This window comes from Myxocyprinus asiaticus, chromosome 18 (assembly GCF_019703515.2).
Source record: "Myxocyprinus asiaticus isolate MX2 ecotype Aquarium Trade chromosome 18, UBuf_Myxa_2, whole genome shotgun sequence".
NCBI classification, from domain to species: domain Eukaryota; kingdom Metazoa; phylum Chordata; class Actinopteri; order Cypriniformes; family Catostomidae; genus Myxocyprinus; species Myxocyprinus asiaticus.
Window position 1 is genome coordinate 45,718,069 of NC_059361.1, and position 23,104 is coordinate 45,741,172.

At 39.6% G+C, this 23,104-nt stretch overlaps 1 protein-coding gene across 9 annotated transcripts in view; it reads left to right on the forward strand.

The window, feature by feature from the left end:
* gse1b (Gse1 coiled-coil protein b) overlaps positions 1–22,810 on the forward strand; it is a 362,350-nt gene extending 339,540 nt beyond the window's left edge. For all 9 annotated transcript variants that reach the window (XM_051724483.1, XM_051724484.1, XM_051724485.1 and 6 more), the window contains 7 exons: positions 1,001–1,113; positions 1,292–1,553; positions 4,179–4,292; positions 7,491–7,868; positions 8,760–9,041; positions 18,661–18,764; positions 20,750–22,810. In XM_051724483.1, coding sequence (XP_051580443.1) covers positions 1,001–1,113; positions 1,292–1,553; positions 4,179–4,292; positions 7,491–7,868; positions 8,760–9,041; positions 18,661–18,764; positions 20,750–20,884 — 1,388 coding nt within the window. In that variant the 3' untranslated portion in view covers positions 20,885–22,810. The remainder of the gene's footprint in view (positions 1–1,000; positions 1,114–1,291; positions 1,554–4,178; positions 4,293–7,490; positions 7,869–8,759; positions 9,042–18,660; positions 18,765–20,749) is intronic.
* The last annotated feature ends 294 nt before the right edge of the window (positions 22,811–23,104 follow it).

Consider the following 23,104-nt stretch of genomic DNA (forward strand, 5'->3'; position numbering starts at 1 on the left):
CATGTTTAGCAGTACCAGTAAAGCGCTTGTGTTGTGTCTGCATTCACGTACTTGCATAGACTATGTTTTGACCCAAAGTCGTTCTCGCCTGCGCACCAGATTCAAGGGTTGAAGAGGTGAATTAACTCTTAAAGCTGAACTTTGTAACTTCTTCAGTGTTAAAATACTTTCTTCTTTGCCAGCTTTATATGCAGAGACAACTTTTAAGTACAACATTCATAGGTTCATTTTCTCGAAAACTGTAAACACTGTGTCTCTGTTGCAAAAATTCCTGTTTGTTTTGAGTTACCCGCTTAGACTGCACGCACAACAAGTTACTCAACTAATGGCATGAGTTGAGCAGGACTTTATGACTGTTTGAACAATGTATTTGGATAGCTGTTTTGAAAACATTGTTTATTTTTGCGATTCCATACGGTGCCGCTAGTGTCGCAGAAATTACATACTTAAGCTTTAAATTTCGGTCTGTTCCTCACAAAACACTATTGTGCAGCTTCAAAAAAGAATCGGAATATAGTGCATGGGTTATGGACGACTTTTATGTGCTGGAGCTTGACAGTCAAAATTACAATCCTCTCATCCCTCAGTCTTGTGTTTCATGAATTAAAAAAGTCATACTGGTTTTGAACGATGAGTAAATAATGGCAGAAGTTTTATTTCTGGGTGAGGTTTTTGGCTATTATATATTAACATTGCTTCTGCAGTAGAATCACTTTTTTTATTCTATTTTTGGATGTTTTAAAAGCATAAAGGCATAATTAAAATGTTTTATTTATGTATTTAACATAGAAAGTACAGAAAATAACTGAACAATGTAAGCCTGATGACAAACCTCAGATTATTTTTTCAATGAACTTTTTTTTATATAGCAGAACAGTGAAAACTGAAAGAATAAATGTTTTAATAATAAAAAAAAAATGTAATAAAACTTTTGTCATGGGGCGTGACCAAAACAATTGAGAACTACTACTGTAAGAGTTGATGAGTGATGTTTGTGTAGGTTATTACTATGAGCTGGACGACTCTTATGATGAGAGCGATGAGGAGGAGGTGCGAGCTCATCTCCGAAGAGTTGCAGAACAACCACCACTCAAACTAGATGATTCCACTGAGGTAAGCAACACATCACACACATCACTGTAGAGTTCACCAATAAAACATTGCAAAACATGATTAATCACGACTATTCTTTGCTTTGATATCATGTTAGATTTTGCTGAACTCGACCCATTTGTGAATACATCATATAATTAGTCAAAAGTCCTCTAAACCCTGTCCCCTCTCTCTGCAGAAGGTGGAGTTTCTGCGGATGTTTGGCCTGACGACTATGGCCCATCGAGAGGAGATGATGGAGGTGAAGAGGAGGAAAAGGAGACGTATGCTGAGAGAGAGGAGTCCCTCACCTCCCACGGTCCAGAGCAAACGCTCCCCCATCACCCCCCTGAGCACACGATTCACTGCAGATGATATGAACAACAGCCCTGAACTAGAGGACAAGAAACGTTTCTTAAACATCTTCAGCCTAAACCATATCACACAGCAGCAGAGGAGAGGTACTGCACACTACTACACACTGTTAGACATCAGAGTTACGTTTGTTTGGTTGCTGTGAACTCAGGAACCACACTTGAAAACAGGGGTCTGGGGTTCGGTTAATTTTAACTTTAGTACGCTTCACAAAGGGATGGTATTTTTTAATTCTGCAATCAGTTTTGAATATAACCTATACAGTGCATTCAGAAAGTATTCAGACCCCTTCATTTTTTTCACATTAATTTATTAATTTAAAATATATATATATATATATATATTTTTTTTTTTTTTTTTTTACATGAATCTACACTCCATACCCCATAATGACAAAGCAAATACCAGAGTTTTGATTACTTTACAAATTTATTAAAAAGAAAAACTGAAATATCACGTTGACATAAGTACTTTGCTATGACACATGAAATTGAGCTCAGGTGCATCCCATTTCTCTGGATCATCTTTGAGATGTTTCTGCACTTTGATTTGAGTCCACCTGTGGCAAATTCAATTGATTGGACATGATTTGAAAAGGCACACACCTGTCTATATAAGGTCTCACAGCTGAAAATGTATATCAGCACAAAAACCAAGCCATGAGGTCAAAGGAACTGCTTGCAGAGCTCAGAGACAGGATTGTGTTGAGGCACAGATCTGGGGAAGGCTACAAAAAAATTTTGGCTGCATTGAAGGTTCCCAAGAGCACAGTAGCCTCAATAATTCTTAAATGGAAGAAGTTTGGAACAACCAGGACTCTTCCTAGAGCTAGCCGCCTGGCCAAACTGAGTAATCGGGGGAGAAGGGCCATGGTAAGAGAGGTGACAAAGAACCCGATGGTCACTCTGGTTGAGCTCCAGAGATCATGTATGGAGATGGGAGAAACTTGCAGAAGGATAACCATCACTGCAACACTCCACTGATCTGGGCTTTATGGTAGAGTGGCCGAAAGGAAGCCTCTCCTCAGTGCAAGAATGCTAAAAAGCGCCCAAAGGACTCTCAGACTGTGAGAAACAAGATTCTCTGGTCTGATGAAACGAAGATTGAACTGTTTGGTCTCAATTCCAAGCGTCATGTCTGGAGGAAACCAGGCACCACTCATCATCTGCGCAATACCATCACAACAATGAAGCATGGTGGTGGTAACATCATGCTGTGGGGGTGTTTTTCAGCGGCAGGAACTGAGGGACTGGTCAGAGTAGAAGGAAAGCTGAACGCACCAACATACAGAGATATCCTTAATGAAAACCTGGTCCAGAGTGCTCAGGACCTCAGACTGGGCTGAAGGTTCACCTTCCAACAGGACAATGACCCTAAGCACACAGCCAGGATAATGCAAGAGTGGCTTAGGACAGCTCTGTGAATGTCTTTGAGTGGCCCAGCCAGAGCCCGGACTTGAACCCAATCGAACATCTCTGGAGAGACCTGAAAATGACTGCCCACTGACGGTCCCCATCCAACCTGACAGAGCTCGAGAGGATCTGCTGAGAAGAATGGCAGAAAATCCCCAAATCCAAGTGTGCAAAGCTTGTTGCATCATACCCAAAACGACTAGAGGCTGTAAGCACTGCCAAAGGTGCTTCAACTAAGTATTGAGTTAAGGGTCTGAATACTTATGTCAATGTGATATTTCAGTTTTGTTTTTTTGTTTTTTTATAAATTTGCAAAGTTATCTAAACTCTGGTTTTTGCTTTGTCATAATGGGGTATGGAGTGTAGATTGATGTGAAAAAAATTAAAGCATTTTAGCATAAGGCTGCAACATTGAAGGGGTCTGAAAAAAAAATGAAGGGGTCTGAATACTTTCCGAATGCACTGTATATTTAATTACACTGACATTCCCTTACAAAATTCATGGTGTTTGTAGTAAAACCATAGTAACCACAAAATGAACCATGGTTACTACAGTCATATTTACTACAATATTACTATAGTAAAACTATGGTTCATTTTTGTAATGGTTAATCAACACTCAATTGAACATTCATTTATACTTAATATACACTAATAATAAGCACGTAATATACATTATTCTATATTACTGAATCAAAATATTATGATAAACAGAAAAGTAAAAACTTCGGTAAAAAAAAAAAAAAAAAAAAGTCCCTTTATGGCTGTGTGTAGCTGAAGTGAATCAGTGAATCATTTACAGTATGTGAACTAGTTCATTTACATGAACTGTCTGAAAGAACTGACTCACTAAAATTAATCGGATTTCCCAACACTTAATATAATGTAATTATTTATTTATAAAAAAAAAAAAACAAAAAAAAAACATTTGCATGAACCGTCCAAAAGAACCGATTCACTTAAATGTGTAGCGTTTTGTGGTGGTGCAGCACTACTTGTTGGAAAATGTAGGTTGTTCCTGGAAAAGCTACAGTATTGTGAAAATAGCTGAAACATGTCATGCTACTGACAAATGTAAAGTTATTAGTGTCGCTACTTTTAGTGAACTGCTCCCCAACACTGGCTAGTACTTATGGTGGTTTTCACATTGACACAAAAATTTCACATTTTGAAGCAGTTAAAATACAAAACATTCTGTGAGACCAGCCACCTGCAGGGGGAAGCAGCGAACAAAATATGTTTTCATAAGCTGTGCCTCTAATGGCTGTCTGTCTGTCTGTCTTCTCTGGTGTGTTTCAGATAATGAGAAGGTGGAGGAGTTGTTGCAGGCCATCAAACAGAAGAGTGTGACCCTCGACAACATCAGACACAACCCTCACCCGCTGTGCAGGAGCCCTGCCACCCTGTTCTCAGGTCAGTTTACACGCACTCAGTTCACATCAATGCAATAATTGTATGTCTTTTTTTAAATGTTTTATTAACTAAATGCAAACATTGGTTACATTGGATGGTGATCTGTGGTCTGATTGTTAGCGGGATGAGAACTTGCGTCTGCACTATAGGGCATTCACACCAGTGTTAATCTCATCAATGAAATAACTGACACAAATGTTCGATGCCAAAGGTTGTTTTTTTTGTCAATGAAAATCAAGACCAATAAAAAAATATGCATCATGACGTTAATTTAACTTGTAAAGATTTTATTTTTATGGCCTAATGGAATAGGGAAAGTAGAGAGGTGACAGGAAATGAGAGGGAGAAGAGTGGGAATGGGATCGGGAAAGGACCTCATGAGCCGGGACTCGAACTCGGGTCACCCACGATGCATCAGCACCGCATGTCATGAGCGCAGCCTGCTAGGCTACGGCTCTGAATAAAGTTTTAAATAAAACATACTGTTGACTAAAATACGATGAAAAAAATTATATTGCAAGAAACCACCAACAGTTTTTTATTTATCTTAAGAAATATATATCTTATTTTTTTGTAAATAATCCAGTATGTTGTGGATTTCATCACTTGAGCTGCTTGAACACCTGTACAATCAACTTTACTAACGAGTTAATTACCGTATTTTCTGGAATATAAGTCACGTTTTTCGACTTATAGTCCGATGCGACTTGCACACATAATTTATATGTAACTGATGTCGGCCGGTGAAACGCGCACCAGAACAGATGAAAAAAATCAGTCATAGTGACGGTAGATTATTGTTCTGACAAACTCTAGACCGCTGTCAAACGCACCTCCTCACATGTCCACAAAATTACGTTTCATAACACTCGTAGTAAAAAGATTCAGTCAGTGAACAGGATAATTAATGCATTGCAAAGACGGCTGCAAATATCAGAAAAATCCACAGATAGACAGTCTTTAACATTAATGAATATATAGAAAACAACAGGCATATTGTTTTACTCACGGATTAAAAGCTGTTTATTTGTGCACAGCATAGAGTTACAGATGTTATGAACAGATGTGGCTTACTTGTCGCCTTTCTTTGAATATGAGAAACTGTACACACAATTACTTAAAGCAAATTCTCCCATTTTAAACAAGTCCAAAAACACAGTGATACGATTTGTAGATCCTGAGGTACTGTAATCTTCACAGAGCACGTTTGACATCTAAGCGGATAAAAGGAAGTTGTGCTGCTGCTTTCTGGTCCTAGTGCCTGCCGAATGCAACCTCTGTCTGTACGACTGATTTGTTTTATCTCAACAATGCGATTTTGACCCAGTGCGACTTATAGTCAGGTGCAACTTTATTTTGGGAAAATACGGTACCTCACTCAAACACATCCTACAGTATATATGTGAGATTAATCAGCTTTATCCACAACATAAACATAACATTACAACTTGCATCTGCACAGACAGTAAAGAAAATGAACAGGTGAACTTGAACTAAGTTACATGCTATTCAGAATGTCTAAGGGCGCCTACATACTAGTTTGCAAGGCCACATGTCAAGGTCTGGTAGATTAGATGGTAAGCGAACGATCATTTCTCATAGTCAACATGTTGAATGCAGGAGAAATGTGCAGGAGTAAAGACCTGAGTGACTTTGACAAGGGCCAAATTGTTATGGCCAGACGACTGGGTCTGAGCATCTCTGAAATGGCGAGGCTTATGGGGTGCTCCCGATCAGAAGTGGTGAGTACCTACCGACCGCGGTAGTCTGAGGAGGGACAAACCGGCGACGGTGTTGGGTGGCCAAGGTTCATCGATGTGCGAGGGCAACGAAGGTTATCCCGTCTGATCCGAACCAACAGAAAGCCTACTGTGGCACAAGTACGTTTAAAAAACGTTTATGTGGTGGAACGATCCACTCCTCCCTCATGTCATTGTTGCCCACCTCTTAGGGCCGTCCTTCAGCCGCGCTCACAATGGGAAGTGGGCTGGGGACGAGGAGAGGCACTACTTTATGAGCCTCATTTGGGCAGCGGATGATGAGGCATACCTGATGTGAGTGGAGTCTAATGAACACTGTCATAAAAACGCAGAGCGCACCTCTCCTCGGGGAGCCGCCTTCTATCTCCTTGTGTGCACACTGGCGTCCTCGCATGTCCAAATGCAGAGCGGGGTGGGTACCGGCTGAGTTAGATGCGCACTGGACCCACACCCTCCGACTGGATTGGACCACACGTCGCAGCCGTTGGGCATTGATGCCGGGCCGCCCTTCCCCTCACACTCACCGCGGCTCCAGGGAAGACAGGCCGCCACAGAAGCCGCTGCGCCACGGACCACCGAGGGGAGTGAATTGCAGCAGCCGGACCCCACCCACGTCCTGGACCATTCCCTTAGGCATTTCCCATCCTACACAACAACCCCTTTCACTGTGAGGACTCCAGATCCCCCTTTATTTTGAACACCATTTTCCAATGGACACTTATTTTCCCCCATTTTGAACATTTTATATTTATTATTATTTCCAATAAATGCCTCTCAGAGGCCTAACGCCACACCCACTGAGTCTGTCTCTTGGAAACAATGCCTTCCAAACGGACCTTTCGCATTCACATGCGTCAAACGCACCATCTGAGCTTTAACTTGGGCTGTGAATATGTCGTTATAAACAGTACACGTAATCCTAAAATCCTAAACTGTATAAAATGTAGGAATTCCCATTAGAGTAACTTCTAAAAGTAGCTAATACTTCAGTATATTCATTATATGTTATTATTTCAGGAGCTCAGGTTTTCAGGACCGTTTTCTCATGTTGTTTACACATTTAAATACTTGTAAGTAGTTTATACATTTTTCATAATATTTAAATATAGATTATATTTAACTGACATGTCCATCAAAAGACAAACATTATGACTGAAAGAAAAATCTTGAGACACGTTTTTAAGCTATTTTTCAAATACTTTTTAATTTGACACTACATCTTTAAAACACATTGATCATAAACAGTCACATGCGACACGATTACCAAAGACACCCGTTTGTCTATGATCATACGTATACTGGCATATGGTGCATAAGTACATAGACAAAAAGTAAAACACAGCACAAATATAACCCAGAATATCCACTGCTCTATTAAAGTTTTGCTTTGTTTATGAATGAATGTTTCACACCAGCATGCCACTCTTGATGTTTGTAGATCAGTCATCTCAGTCCCAAATCCAATCAGATGAGCCACTGAACGGACGACCCCCCGGTACCTCCCTGTCTGTGTCTGTTGCTCCTCCTGCTGTGGACTCTCCCTCCATCCCAGATCAGCCCCGACCCCTCTCAGACCATCTAAGACATAAAGAGTCTCCCCTGCCTGCATCTGATAAGAGCCGACCCAGTGACAGCGTCCCAGGCAAGAGCTCTAGTCTACTTAACAGTGTGCGACAACCCCTGTTCACTAAAGAGAGCTCTGCTAGTGTGAACGGAAAGGCAAAGCCCTGGGAGAGCTTTATAGCGGAAGAGTTCGCACAGCAGTTCCACGAGTCAGTGCTGCAGTCCACTCAGAAAGCCCTGCACAAGAGCAAAGGTACTTTGCAATTCAAATTGTCTCCGAAATTCTATTTCATGGCTTGCATTATTGCATAATTAACTGTAAGCTGCCTTGATCCCACTATAGAATACACAATTTAAAAAGGTCATTCTGACTTTATATGTCACAGTTCTGAATGTATTTATTTTAATTTTTATATAAAGTCAGAATAACCATTTTTAGATGTAAAGACTCTCAACTGAAGTTTATATCTCGCAAGTCCTATTTTTCTGAATTGCGACTTTATATCTTGCAAGTGCGAGTTTATATCACGCGATTGAATGTTATAAACTTGTATGTGGACTAAATAAATTCACAATTGTGAGATAAAAAGTCAGAATTACCTTTTTTATAACTAACCTAAGGTTTACACCAAGAGTGACACAACAAATTCTCTTGAATAGCTGATATACTAAATCGACAATGATTTTTTACTGTAAGAAAAGAAACGGAATGAAAACACTCTAAATAATCAAAATCGAATTGAGCCACGAGTTGCTAAAAAATTCCCACCTGTAGTAAAAAATTATAATACAGTTGTTGATTTCAATATGGTAGGTACACATTCCCATTTTGTCAGCAATTGCTTTTCGTATAACTTCTTTTCACTCCACTTGTTTATTCATCTAGCATCTGTCTGGTTTGTGGATTTTGGACACATGACTGAAAAGCTTATATCTTCTTTGTCAGTGAGTTTTGAGTCACTGAGAAAAGTGTAAAAAGATTCATCCCACGTACAAGGAAAAAAAACATTGCTTTGTCACTGGACACATTTTCACACTTAGTCAATAGGAATGCATTATTTTTAATGACAAAAATTGCAGCTCAGGTTGAATAGGTGTGTGCTATGAACCGCTCTGAATGTCTGCATATCTTTTGCTCTGTCAGGTGCTGCACTGGTGATGTCAGAACAGAACCACACAGTGGACTCATCCGTACATTATAACATTCCTGAGCTGCAGAGCCTGCCGGGCCACTCCAAACTACAGTCACACCTCGCTACTCAGCCCAATGGACAGCACTGCCCCCCGCTGCCACCCCGCCACGAGCACTCCACAGCGGAGTCTGAGGAAGAGGAGGAAGAAGATGAAAGCGAGGAAGAGGAGGCATCTGCGCCCAGATGGCAGGGCATTGAAGCCATCTTTGACGCTTATCAGGAGTATGCAGAAGGTAAGACGTTCCAAACCTCCCTTGGGATTGTAGCTCTGTCCAGCAGAGGGCACACTTGAGCATTAGTTTTTGTAAAGTCAATGATGTGCATCTACTCTGTTTCAATCACCATGTGCTCTTTGGCCCAGTGTTATTTTTGACCCTGTAAATGAAGCCAATATCGCATAATGTCATATTCATTCATTTTAGTCAATTTTGTGCAAACTGACAAAAACATGTAAAAGTGTGTCTGACCAAACTTTAAATATTATACAATTTCAAAGAAGGTACAGTATAAAGATCTAATTATTTAAACATGTATCAAACTTACGATTTATCAACATAACATGAGTCACGTGACACCATGCAAAGTTTGGATGTGTGAACGGCGAGCTCTGCGCACTTTGCTAGTTTTAAAACTATTAATGACATAAACCGGTGAGATTCGATACACTCTGTTCCATAACTGTTCGAAGAGGACAATATGTCAAAGAATTCAAAATCCTCAGGCTCTGGAGACATTAAAAGACACTTATGTGCTCAAGCTGACACCCCAGAGAAGGCCCCGAGCCAGGGAGCCAATCTGGTTGGAGAAATGAGGGAAATTCGGCGAGAGATGTTGAATAAGTCGGCAATGCTGACGAAGGTTGTTGCTGACTTGGAGGATCTTGCTGTAATACGTTGATCGATCACTGCCATTGAGACGAAATTCTCTGAGGTAGTTACAAGAGTGGGGGAAGTTGAGAAATGGATCGATTATCTGGAGTCATCGGAGAGGGAATTATCTGCTAATCCGCTTGCGACCAAGGTGGATTTGGAGTGTGTCTGGGAGAAGTTGGAGGACATGGAGAACCGTAGCCAATGGAATAATGTCAGAATCGTCGGAATTCCTGAGGCCGAAGAGGGTCAGGATATGGTGAAATTCCTGGACGGGCTCTTTCGGAATCTGCTTGACATAACAGGCCATAAGCTGGAAATTGAGCGAGCTCACAGGGTTCTGGCTCGGCGATCCACTGAGGGAGACAGTCCCCGATCAATTCTGGCCAAATTTCTGAGATCATCCGTTAAAGATCTTGTGTTACGCAAGGCAAGGAGTAAAGGAAGGCTTTTTTGGAAGAACCACAGCATTTTCTTGTTCCCAGACTTTGCGAATTCGACAAGAGAGAAACGTGATCGATTCAAGGAATGCAAGAAACTCTTACATCAACGGAAGTTTGCTTTTGCACTGATGTTCCCGGTCAAATTGAGAATAGATGCTAAGGATGGCCCTAAAACATTCACATGCCCACATCAAGCGATGTCCTTCATAAAGTCAATGGAGTGAGTAAGTTACTTTGTGGTACTCACGTTGCAGCCGAGTGGACCGACTCACTGAACATTCACTTGACTGTCCGATGAATCTGAGCGCCTTTTTTGTTTCTTTTTGTGCTGGTTCCGCCTAGCGGCTGGAGTTTGTTTTGTGGAGTAACACACCTTCGGGACAGTTATGTGGATGAATCTACAAGTTCATTGTGTTTATTCCACCTATTGGCTGGAGTTTGTTTTATAGATTATATTTTGTTGTGTAATTCTGTCTCACAAAATTTGTATAGAAACACCGGACTTGAACAATCCGAAGGCAAAGTTGTCGTGGGGGCTCTCGTAGGCGTACGTGGACTGTTTGAGTTTAGAGGGATGGACGCCAGTTGACGCTGTTGTGCATGGGGTTAATGCGCACGTTTTTCTTTTTTCTGTTTGTTTGGTTTTGGGGGGAGTTCAGGGTTTGATTGATGCACTAATGTTGGAATGTTGTTTTTGATACACAATCAATTTTTTCTCATGTCAAATTGTCAAATGTTAATATGAGTGGATTGTCTCTCTCCATTTGGAATGTGAATGGGTTGGGGCACCCCATAAAAAGAAGGAAGGTTATTTCTCTTCTTAAGCATAAGAAATATGATATAGTGTTTCTTCAAGAAACGCATCTTTCCCCGCAGGAAGCTGGAAAAATTGGGAAGATATGGGGTGGACGTTTTTTTTAGTGCTGGCTCAAGTAAGAGCAGGGGAGTCATTACACTGATAAGTATGCATCTACAATTCATATGTCTCAAATAGATTCAAGATAAATTAGGAAGTCTTTATTGTTTTAGCAGAAATTCAGGGGCAAAGTCTTATTTTGGCTAATATTTATGCACCTAACGTTGATGATCAGGGCTTTTTTATAGATCTTGAAGGGATATTGCAAGCCGCTGGCACCCCTCATGATATAATATTGGGAGGAGACTTTAATCTTTTGATGGACTCAGTCCTTGATCATAGTGAAGCAAAAGTGTGCAAGCCCCCTAGAGCAACATTGACGCTTCACAGGATGTTATAACCTGCCTCAGCTACATTGAACTAAGGTGTTACGAAAGAGATAAGGGGGGACTCATTATTGCTATAATCCAAAGGATATGTAGTGTATGAAAGTAAAATAAAGTCAACGAATTCATGAGAGCAACAGTGTCATTCTTTCCATACATGTATTCAAAATGATAAAGTATAATTATAACACAAGGATTCCATAAAGTAAATCAACCATACCATTTCTTGGAATAAAACAAAGAGAGAAAAATAATATGGCAAAAACAATACCAAATATGAACATAACATGAGATTGGCAGATGAATGAACAATGATGAAAGATATTCAAATCTGAAAAAGTCCTATTTGATGATGAGATTAACAAAGATGGTCTAGATAACTAGTTAGTTGTAGAAATTCCTTAATAGTCTCTTAGCAGTTGCAAAGATGCACCAAGGATCACAGTGTTGGACAAAGGTGACAGTTTTCTAAGTTGTAGAATCATACTTGGAAAATAAATCCTTTATTTGAGCAGTAAACCACAAAGAGTTTCTCAATCAAGGATTTAGCTGTGGAACCGTTATACACAATGAGGAATAAAGTACAATAAAGTGCTGAGGCAGAACTGAAGCGCTGAATGTCGTCTGATGGCCTCAGTGAATTGACCCGATTGAAATACAGATATAATACTATTTTGTTGTGGAATGGGGAGTTTTGGTTATTCAGGGCATGACGGGGGACAAGGCAGGAAAACGTCTGGCTAGATATATAAAACAGAGAGAGTCTTTTTCTACCATTCCCTCAGTGAAATCTGCTGGTGGTGAAATATTTACCTCAACCATTGATATTAATAATGCTTTTAAAGAATTCCATCTTGATCTCTATAGTTCCACGTCTTTGTCTACTGATGAGGATATTAGAAACTTTGTGAAACCATTAGAACTTCCTAAACTGATGGCTGAGCAAAAACAATTCTCTTGATTCTGAGATAACCTTGGAGGAGCTTGGCGACGTAATTATGGCCTTGCCTACAGGCAAGGCTCTGGGGCCAGATGGCTTTGCCGTTGAATTTTTTAGATTTTATGCTACAGAATTTGCTCCACTTTTGCTAGAAGTTTGTACGGAATCATTAAAGAATGGAAAGCTTCCGCCAACCATGACGCAAGCCCGGATCAGTCTGATTCTTAAGAAGGACAAAGATCAAAGCGAGTGTAAGAGTTACTGTCCAATTTCCCTGATCCAGCTAGATGTTAAAAAATTGTCAAACATTTTGCCTAACCGATTAAGTAAAGTTATGACATCTCTTATACATATAGACAGGGTTGGGGAGTAACGGAATACATGTAATGGGATTACGTATTTAAAATACAAAATATAAGTAACTGTATTCCACTACAGTTACAATTTAAATAATTGGTCATTAGAATACAGTTACATTCAAAAAGTATTTTGATTACTTAAGAGATTACTTTGCATTTTATTTGTCATTTGTTTCTATTAATATTTAGTCCTTTCAGATGGAAAACTTTTATACATATAAATGATGTGATCCAAAGTGCATTTGAACAGCGGTGAAACTCTTTCTTATGATGTGTTACATTCATACGAGCAGACAGAGAAGTAAGTTAGAAGTAAGTTTGGAGCAAAAGAAATAGAAATAAACCTTGTGTAAATTGTCAGCTTTATGCTAAGCTAAAATGCTATTTCTAGCCATTTTACATGCATGTTACCAGGCACGATCATATTTTATTATCAAGAAAATTAACGTTGGATCATAATTTCATTTTTTCTAGTAAGACCTTTGATATTAGGGCAAAAATCATATTCTTGATAATAATTTTTTATTGTTTTCCTGTAAAAATATCTAAAAATCATTAAAACAAGATCAGTTAGATTTATCTTGTTTTAGAAACAACACTGCATAAGATATTTAGGTTTTTCAGAGAATGTATTTTTAACGTGTATTTTGTCTTACTGTACTGGCAGAGTTTTTATAGTCAAAACAAGTGAAAAAATCTACCAGTTCTAAAGAAGTAATCCAAAGTATTTAGAATACGTTACTGACCTTGAGTAATCTAATGGAATATGTTACAAATTAAATTTTACAGCATGTATTCTGTAATCTGTAGTGGAATACACTTCAAAAGTAATCCTCCCAACCCTGCATATAGATCAGGTGGGGTTTATTCGTGGGCCGTAGCTCTTCTGACAACATTAGGCATTTCATCAATATCATGTGGTCAGTGGCGAATGATCAGACTCCAGTCGCTGCCATCTCACTTGACGCGTTTGATATGGCAGAATGGGATTATCTTTTTAAGATTTTGGAAATGTATGGGTTTGGGAATACTTTTATTGGTTGGATTAAGCTACTTTATAGACACCTGTTAGTGGCGGTACAAACAAATGGATTAATTTCAGATTATTTTACTCTGTATAGGGGCACCCGGCAGGGTTGCCCTCTTTCCCCAGTATTGTTCTGTCTTTCTCTGGAACCATTAGCAGCTGCGATAAGAAAGGAAGATAATTTTCAAGGGGTGGTGACGGGAGGTGTTGCGCATAAGCTTTTGCTTTACGCAGATGATATTTTATTATTCGTCTCCGACCCTACTAGAGCTATGCCTTGCCTCCACAGAATTATTAATTCCTTTTCTAAGTTCTCGGGATACAGAGTTAATTGGTCTAAATCCGAAGCTTTGGCTCTGAAAGCATACTGCCCAGTAACGGCTTTTCAGCCGGCGCCTTCCAGTGGCCCAAACAGGGCATTAAGTGTTTGGGTATTTTATTCCCAGCAAATTTGTGTGAGTTAATTTTGACCCTTTAATAAAAAGGTTTTCGAATGATGTGGGCAGGTGGGTTTCATTACATTTATCTGTGATTGGGAAGGTTAATGTTATTAAAATGAATTGTATTCCAAAATTCAACTACCTGCTACAGTCTCTCCCTGTAGATGTCCCCCTCTATTATTACAAGCAATTTGATAGCATAGCGAAGTCCTTCATTTGGAATGGTAAATGTCCCAGATTACATTTCAGTAAGATGCATAGGCAATTGACAAAGGCGGGCTAGGCCTACCCAAGATTTTGTTTTATTTTGCATTCAGTCTCAGACATTTGGCTCATTGGTTGCTTCCACCTGAGAGAGCCCCTCCCTGATTTTGTATTGAACAGGAAGTTCTTACCCCTATTTCGCCATTGCAAAGCCTTTCTATCAAACTAATCGGAGAAGTTAAGTTACACCCCTTTATCTCGCTTTTTCACTCGGTATGGACAAAAGTGTCCAGTGTGTTTAATTCGGACATTTATTTAAATGTTGCCTCGAGCATATGGCTGAACCCAAAATTATATATTAATAAGTCCCCTTTCTGCTGGACAGAGTGGATTGTGAGGGGGGTTACTACACTCGGTGACCTGTGTGAGAGTGGAGTGTTGAGATCCTTTGAAAATTTGGTTCAACATTTTGGGATTCCCAGATCTCAGTTCTTTAGGTATTTACAGCTATGCCACCCGCTCTGTACTATTTTTGGGAGTAGCATACACCCCCCTAAAGCGGTAGATGCTATGGGAGTGGTGATTACTGCTTTTGGAAAAGGTCATGAGGCATCAGTGTATTACTCCATGCTAATTCAGAGTCTGGGGGACGGAGCTTTAACTTCTAACAAGAGATTATGGGAGAAAGATTTAAACTTGGTATTGGAGGCTAGGATTCTAAAAAACATCAAGTCTGCATCTAGATATGGAAGGGTGCGCCTTATACAATTCAAGATTTTACATCGATTCTATTGGACCCCCTCTAGATTGTATAGGCTTGGTCTTAAAGACACACCCACCTGCTGGCGATGCCAATCAGAAGATGGAGACACAACCCATGTTTTTTGGTGGTGTTTAGATCCAAGAATTTTGGTTGAAGGTTCAGAGTTTTATGTGTGACGTATTGGGCACTCAAATTTCATTTTGCCCCAGACTCTGTATTTTAGGCGATGGGGCAGTCATCAATATAGGGGATAAACACATAAGAAATTGGGTCCTGGCCGGTGTTATGATCGGCAGACAGATTGTTTTAAGGGGATGGAAGTCGGCTGGAGAGCCCTCGTTTCAAGAGTGGTACACGGAGATGGGGAGAGTGGCAGCTTTCAAGAAAGTGTCATCTAGAAGCCAGGGGAACTTGGATACGTTTGATGGGAAATGGGGCAGGTATTTGGCATTCTCGGGGAGGGGCAGTGGAGAGAGAAGTATAGTTTTAAATGTGTGTGTTTATTTTGTTTGCAGATACCATACAAATTAATGGAAAAACCCATAAACCGTCACCTACTTGTTGCAAAATTGTCTGTGATTACTCGTATATAACAGCAATTTTGTTGTAGTAAACTCCATACTCCAAAATGATTGTTTAGTGTGAAACAATCTGGTCTCCTCACCAGTTGCTGCTTCGTTATGCTTTGTTTTGCTAACCTTAAAGGCTCCCCCTTGGTAGAGGGGTTCTGGGGAATTCAGGTCAAACTGAATGACGATTTAACTAATAACATTAATCCATAACCAGCCCACAAATGCACACAGCACATTGCGATCTTTGCTTACGAAGAGGCTGGAGCCATTGTGCAAGCCTAATGCAGATGAATGAGAAAGAAGTGAGTACAAGATAATATGTCCATGAATCACAGGATACTAAGCATAAAGAATAAAGCACACTTACTTGAGCTGTACATCCCAAGAAACCTCAGGCTGCACCAAAAATATAAATTAACTCCTGCAACTTTTTTTTTTAATCACCAAAATTGATTGGTAGACAGGGAACCGCTATTTGTCCACAAATACATTATAGACAGACAGCAGGAAATACATACATACATACAGACAGACATACTGTATATGTGTATATCCTGTGTTGGTGCAATGATCACGCATACTGCATCAACTACACTGGGTAGCCCAGTGATGGCCATAAATGCCGCCTTATTTCTCTGAAGCGAGTAGACATCCACAGGAAAACACACGCCATGATTGCCGGATAATGTGCGGTCTGGAGAGGGTATATATAGTTTGATACATGGTTCTGCTGACAGATGACACAGAAATTCCCAATTCATCCACGCTATACAGTAGCATTTTGCCTGTGGCCAGGGTGCGCAAAGTTGTCAAATTTATCTCCGTTGTAATTGAGTTGTTTCGGTTCATGGGAGAGGTAACCGCATCTCTAACTAAGTTTACAATAATGAAAACATAATCATGATTCAGGCGATACCTTTTTAAAAGGTCAATGTCAATATCATAATTTTATAATATTAAAATACACTGACTCGATTGCGATTCAGGTGATACACTTTTAATAGGTCAATGTCAATATCATAATTTTATGATATTCTAATACACTGACTTGATTGCGACGTGGATTGACGACAGCAGACATGCTTTGGATTGTTCACGATTTACTCTTAGGGATTTAGGAGTCCTCAGGATGACTTCTAAATTGTCGTGGGTTTAAGGTACTTTTAGCGTTAAAATGTTCCATAAATACTCTTAGATGAAAAGTTCACGAGCCCTAAACTTAAGAGTGACGCCCCTAATTTTTAAGAGTTAGGAACTACTTTTAGCCTTAAGATTTTTGGTGAATACAGGCTCTGAGCTGCTGAATAGCATATAATGAATATAGCGTACTGAAGTACAGTAATAGCTACTTTTTTAGAAGTTACTGTGTTGTAAATTCTTGAGGCTTTAGAGACGTATAGCATGTTTTTAAGGCAACGGCATATTCACAATGCAAGTTACGCATTCTGACCAGCATGTGCATAGTGATTAATCTCACATATAGGATGCGTTTGAGTGAGCTAATTAACCTGTTTGCGAAGCAGGGAAATCCTAATATAAAAAGATTATTTGAATCAATTCCTTTTTTAGAGCTTTCTTTAAAGTCGGCAGGAAATAAAAATTGACCCTATTTATTGTATTAATGCATGTTACTGGTCTTATTGTGAATTATTCTTCCAATAAGTCCAGTAATTAAAAATAAAATATTTAAAAATAAAATAAAACTTTTACTTCATAATCTCTAATCAAAATGTCATAACTTGCTCTTCTGGTAATGTGACTTGACTCTTCTCTGCTGCCGTATGCAAGGCCATGCTGCAGTTTTTAGTCAGTTTTAACCCCGCCCCTTCAAGAACGCGTCATGTAAACAAATCTGCCGTCAAAGCAGCTAATGCAGAGATGAAGAGGTGTTTTTCAACTGTTTCCCTCCCAAAACCCAGTTCCCTAACCCAAACTACTTTGGTTACGGGCCCGCTGGCTTGAATTTACATTTTGAAGGTTGACATTTTCAACCATTGTGTTCGAGACATTTCACGCCTGAATGCTTCCAGAGATAATCACATCTAAGTGAAATGCGAGTTGGATGCTGAAAACGTTGCTGGAGTTTATTCACATTTTTTAATGCAGGCATCTTTTGGAGGTATCTTGGGATGTACAGCATGAGTAAATGTGCATTTTCCCCCTTTATATTTAATCTATTGTGATTTCAAACATTGAAATATTGTGATCTTTTACTCGCTTGTTTCTCATTTTATCTGCACTCTACTTGCACAACAGCTCCAGTCTCGTAGTAAGTAAAGACCGTGATGTGCTGCATGTGTTTGTGGATTGGGTATGTATTGTTGTCAGTTATATCATCGTTCAGTTCCTCAAGTCTTTGAGGAATTTATTTTTTTTAATTTTTTTCAAATTTTTTTTATTTATTTTTTTAGCATTTCCTTAGCTCTGGCACGAGCAGCACAGTGGAAAGGGTGTGTATGATATATGATGTTGTCAATATCATGTTCTATTTAAAAATCATCTTTTATTATTATTGATGAAATAAAAAAAACTTTAATCAACAAACATTTTTGTGCTGCTGCTGTGGCCACACAAAGACTTTTGACAAAAGGTATATTGGCAAACGGCGGTGTACTATCAATTTTTTTTGAGCCAGCATTCACAGAGATGCCATTTTTTATGGTCTTTATGATGCTGCTTTTAAATAGCACGTTCTCTTGAGGGCAATGTATAGGTTGTCCCTTGACATGTACCTCTTTGTTTGATTTTTATAGTGCCTCAGATGCATTGTCAGTGTCCAAAGAGAGTGACGTCACTGCATTAACAACTAGTTACGTTCATACAGTATATGCAGATTTAATGTAAAATCTGTTGACTCTATCTGAATTTTTCAGGAATTAATTAGCTGAATTTGTAAAATACGGTTGTTACTCTCTCAAATAAGTGAGCTGTGTGTGTACAGAATGGGACATTATCTCTGGCTTAACTACCTGTATCTCTCTCTCACTCTCTAGAGCAAAGCATTGAGCGTCAGGTTCTTCACGGTCAGTGCCGTCGTCTGGAGGCTCATCATTATAATCTCAGTCTCACAGCCGAACAGCTCTCACACTCCATGGGGGTAAGACATACGCCTCTACTGTGATGCACTATCCTGTCCTCTGCACTCCTGTGCTGTTCATGCATGGTAGTTAATGTGCATGCAGTGTTAGCCATCATTTTTGCCATTTGACAAAAATGTCCTTTAAATTTAGTCAATATTTCATCATGTCATATTTATATTTAGACAGTTCTAGAGTTCAAGACTAAAATTGCATATCATTTTAACAATGTGCAAAATGACAAAATCATGCATCAAACTTTAACAGACCAAACTTTAACCAAATATTCTTATATTTTGTATATATATCTTATATCAACTTACAATTATTTAAACATGTATCAAACATATTAAAGATTAAACAACATGAGAAAACTGTCCTGAAATAATAACAATAAATATACTAAATGTAAGATAATTTTTAGAAGTTACTGTTCTGAACTCCTCATGTTTATATAGTTAATGATATTGCGATACGTGTAGCACGTTTTTGAGGAACTCAAGTTATGCATTCTGACTAGTGCGTAACTTAGTTAAATTGTTCATTCTCTCTTTATAGTCTGTTCAGGTGTCAGTTGTAATGTTACATTTATGTTGTGGATAAAGCTGATTAATGTCACATATACACTGATGAGCCAAAATATTATGACCACCTGTTTAATATGCTGTTGGTCCTCCATGTGCCGCCAAAACAGCACTGACCTGCTGAGGCATGGACACTACAAGACCCCTGCAGGTGTCCAGTGGTATCTGGCACCAAGACATTAGCAGCAGATCCTTCATGTCCTGTAAGTTGTAAGGTTGAGCAGCCGTGGATCGGACTTGTTGGTCCAGCACATCCCATTGATGCTCAATCGGATTGAGATCTGGGGAATTTGGAGGCCAGGACGACATCTTCATCATGTTCCTCAAACCATTCCCGAACAATGTGTGCAGTGTGGCAGGACTCATTATCCTGCTGAAAGAGGCCACTGCCATCAGGGTATACCATTGCCATGAAGGGGTGTACCTGGTCTGCAGCAATGTTTAGGTAGGTGGCACGTGCCAAATTGACGTCTACACGAATGGCCGGACCAAGGGTTTCCCAACAGAACATTGCTCAGAGCATCACACTCCCTCCACCGGCTTGTTGTCTTCCCACAGTGCATCCTGGTGCCATCACTTCCCCAGGTAAATGGCACACACGTACAGGGCCGTCCACGTGATGTAAAATAAAATGGGACTCATCGGACCAGGCAACCTTCTTCCACTGTTCCAAGGTCCAGTTCTGACGCTCGCATACCCATTGTAGGTGCTTTCGAGGGTGGACGGGGGTCATCATGGACACTCTGACCAGTTGTAACACATTCCTCCCATAACCATCATTACAATTTTCTGCCCAACACCCTGTCACCGGTTTGTGGTTTGTCCTCCCTCGGACCACTGTCAGTAGGTACTCACCACTGCTGACTGGGAGCACCCCATAAGCCTTGCTATTTCAGAGATGCTCTGACCCAGTCGTCTGGTTATAAAAATGTGTCCCTTGTCAAAGTCGCTCAGGTCTTTACTCCTGCACATTTCTCCTGCATTCAACATGTTGACTATGAGAACTGATTGTTCACTTACCATCTAATCTACCAGACCTTGACACGTGGCCTTGTTAGGAGATAATCAACGTTATTTGCTTCACCTGTGAGTGGTCATAATGTATTGGCTCATCTGTGTATAAATGATGTGTTTGAGTGAGGTAATTAACCTGTTATTAAAGTTCATTGTGCGGGTGTTCAGCTCCTGCAGCTCAACGTTTTGGATTATGTCAATCATTTCTTTCTAGATTTTACTTTCTTTAAAAAAATAAATAACAGTGGTGTAGTATTTTTTTCTCGCCATTTTCGTTGACAGTATGTTTTCATGAAAACGATTTGATTGCTTTTTTCATCTCATCTTTGACAACCTTTGTCAGTGAACATTTTTGTCAGTAATTTCGTAGACATGATTAACACTGAGTGTGTGTGTTGTGTTTGTAGGAGCTGATGGCTCAGAAGCAGAAGCTGGCGGCTGAGAGAGAGAAGCTACAGGCCGAACTGGAGCACTTCAAGAAGTACCTGACGCTGCCGCAGAGTCCCTGGTCCAGGGGTCACTTAAAGGGCTATCCCAGGTGACACCCTACAGCCCTTTCAGAGAACCCCCACACCCCACCCAAACCCTAAATGGAGAGAGATGGTAAGGAACTGAAGATCATGCCATCCGCTGACCTCCCGTATGACACCATCCTATGGGCAACATCACACTTGACACGTGACCGAAACTCAGAAAGCATCCGACCACATCACAGAGAGAGAGTAGACCAACAATCACAACATAGCTTTGCCCACCTGCCATCTCTCCCCTGTGGAGGTCACACCAAGAAATGCACTTAAAGACAAACAAAACCCTGAAAACCATCTGGAGGTACTGTGTGATGACAGATGACTCTTTTGATCTAGGAAAAAATTCACATTTTTGTGAAAAAAAAATCTAATAAATAAAGGAAAATGTTTTATTTCAAGATTTAGAATAAAGTTTAAAAAAAAAAAAAAAAAAAGGTGCTTCAGCATTGTATTGTAAATAATATCAAAACAACAAAAAAGAATTTTGTATGTTTTTAATTACTTAAATCATTGTTCTTTGAAAGAAAAAAAGAGCCTGCCATTTTTTTATATATATATATTTGAATGCTTTTGGGTGTTAAGATAAAGGCTTTGAGTGTTTGTGCTGCTGCTGGTCAGGATAACCCTATCAGGACACATGAAGTGATGACATCACTTCCTCTTTGCCTGAACTACAGTAGCAAGAGCCCCAGGACCTACCGCCAATACCGTTTCCTCTTTACCCGCAAGGCCATGCATCTCTGATGACATACCCACCCATAAATATGACCCTATGTCCCAGGACTGTCATTTATCACCTTTCTCATGAAGTTCTGGACTACTACACTTGAGTTCTTTTTTCATGAAGTATCATGTAGCCACTTTTTGGATTTATATTTCCTGCATTAAGAGCGTTTTTATTACAATACGATGTTCCTAAAGAAATATATCTTTTAAGTGCACAAAACGGCCCAGTAATGTTCTTGTGCAGAAATAATAATTTGTTCGACAAATGTAGATTTGATGGAACAAATTATTTTTTGCCATTTGACAAGTACTGTGCCAAAGTTGAGGTGGCATGCCAAATTTTTTTTTGAAACTAAACAAAAAACCGAATGTTGATTAAGCTCAAGATATTGCTGTCATGTCATAGCACATCACATGAATTCATTAGAAAATTCCCAAAGCTCCTGCTCTGCCTGAAGACGTTCTTGTTTGCCAAATTTAATTTTTCTTTTATTTCCATTGGACATTAACATTAAAGTCTTTCTTCCTGTAATATCTTTTATTTACTGTCTTTTTATGGTATTCTGGTAGCTGATGTAGAATCTGGGAGTGAAACATCTGTTTGTTTTCCTGGCACTTAATCCCCCCCCAAAATCACGTGTGCTGAATGTATTTCATGTTTATTCCACGACATACAGCATGCTGTTATAGACTGACCACATGCCATCTCTTGATCTGAATTCACCGTGATAGCGCAACGTTAAAAACATATAAATGTCTCAAATGCATCTTTATAAAGCTCAGGTGAGGAGTTTGGTTGCACTGTCAGTGGCGTGCCATCAGTTTACTGGCTGTTCACGCATCTTATGCCATGCTATTGCACGGTGGCTTGATGTTTACACATCTGAGGCTGGCCCTAAACAATAGCAGCGTGTGTTTGTGTGTGTATGTGTGTGTGTGCCTGCCTGCTTCATGAAGCAATACCACTGCCTGACCAGAGTGGGCACAAACCTGCCCACCTTACACACACACACACACACACACACACACACACACACTCCCCCAAACTCAATGGAGGATTTTAGATGCTGTGAAACCATGTTTTTCTTTTTTGTTTTTTTATGTACTTGTTTGAATTCATTGTAATGTAAAATATTCTTTGTTGTGTGTAGTAATTAGGTATTTATGAATATATTGCTGTAATTTCAGACAAAAAAATTTAATATTTCAAAACATTTTGCCACGCTTGTATTATTTCATTCATCGTAATGCACTCATATGTATGTTCAAAGTGTTTTATTTTGTGTTTTGTCAAGCATTTCTCAATACCGTATACCCTTTTTCCAAGCTTTTCGCTTTTACAACATGGAGCTTGACACAGCAGTTAACCTTTCTTCCAAAATGCAAAAAAAAAAATTACATCTCAAAATGAACTCCTGTCATAGCACAGCAAACATTCAGCAGAATTCCACAGCAATGTTAACCACACCATGACTAAAAATAACATCATAAACAGAACCCCTTTAT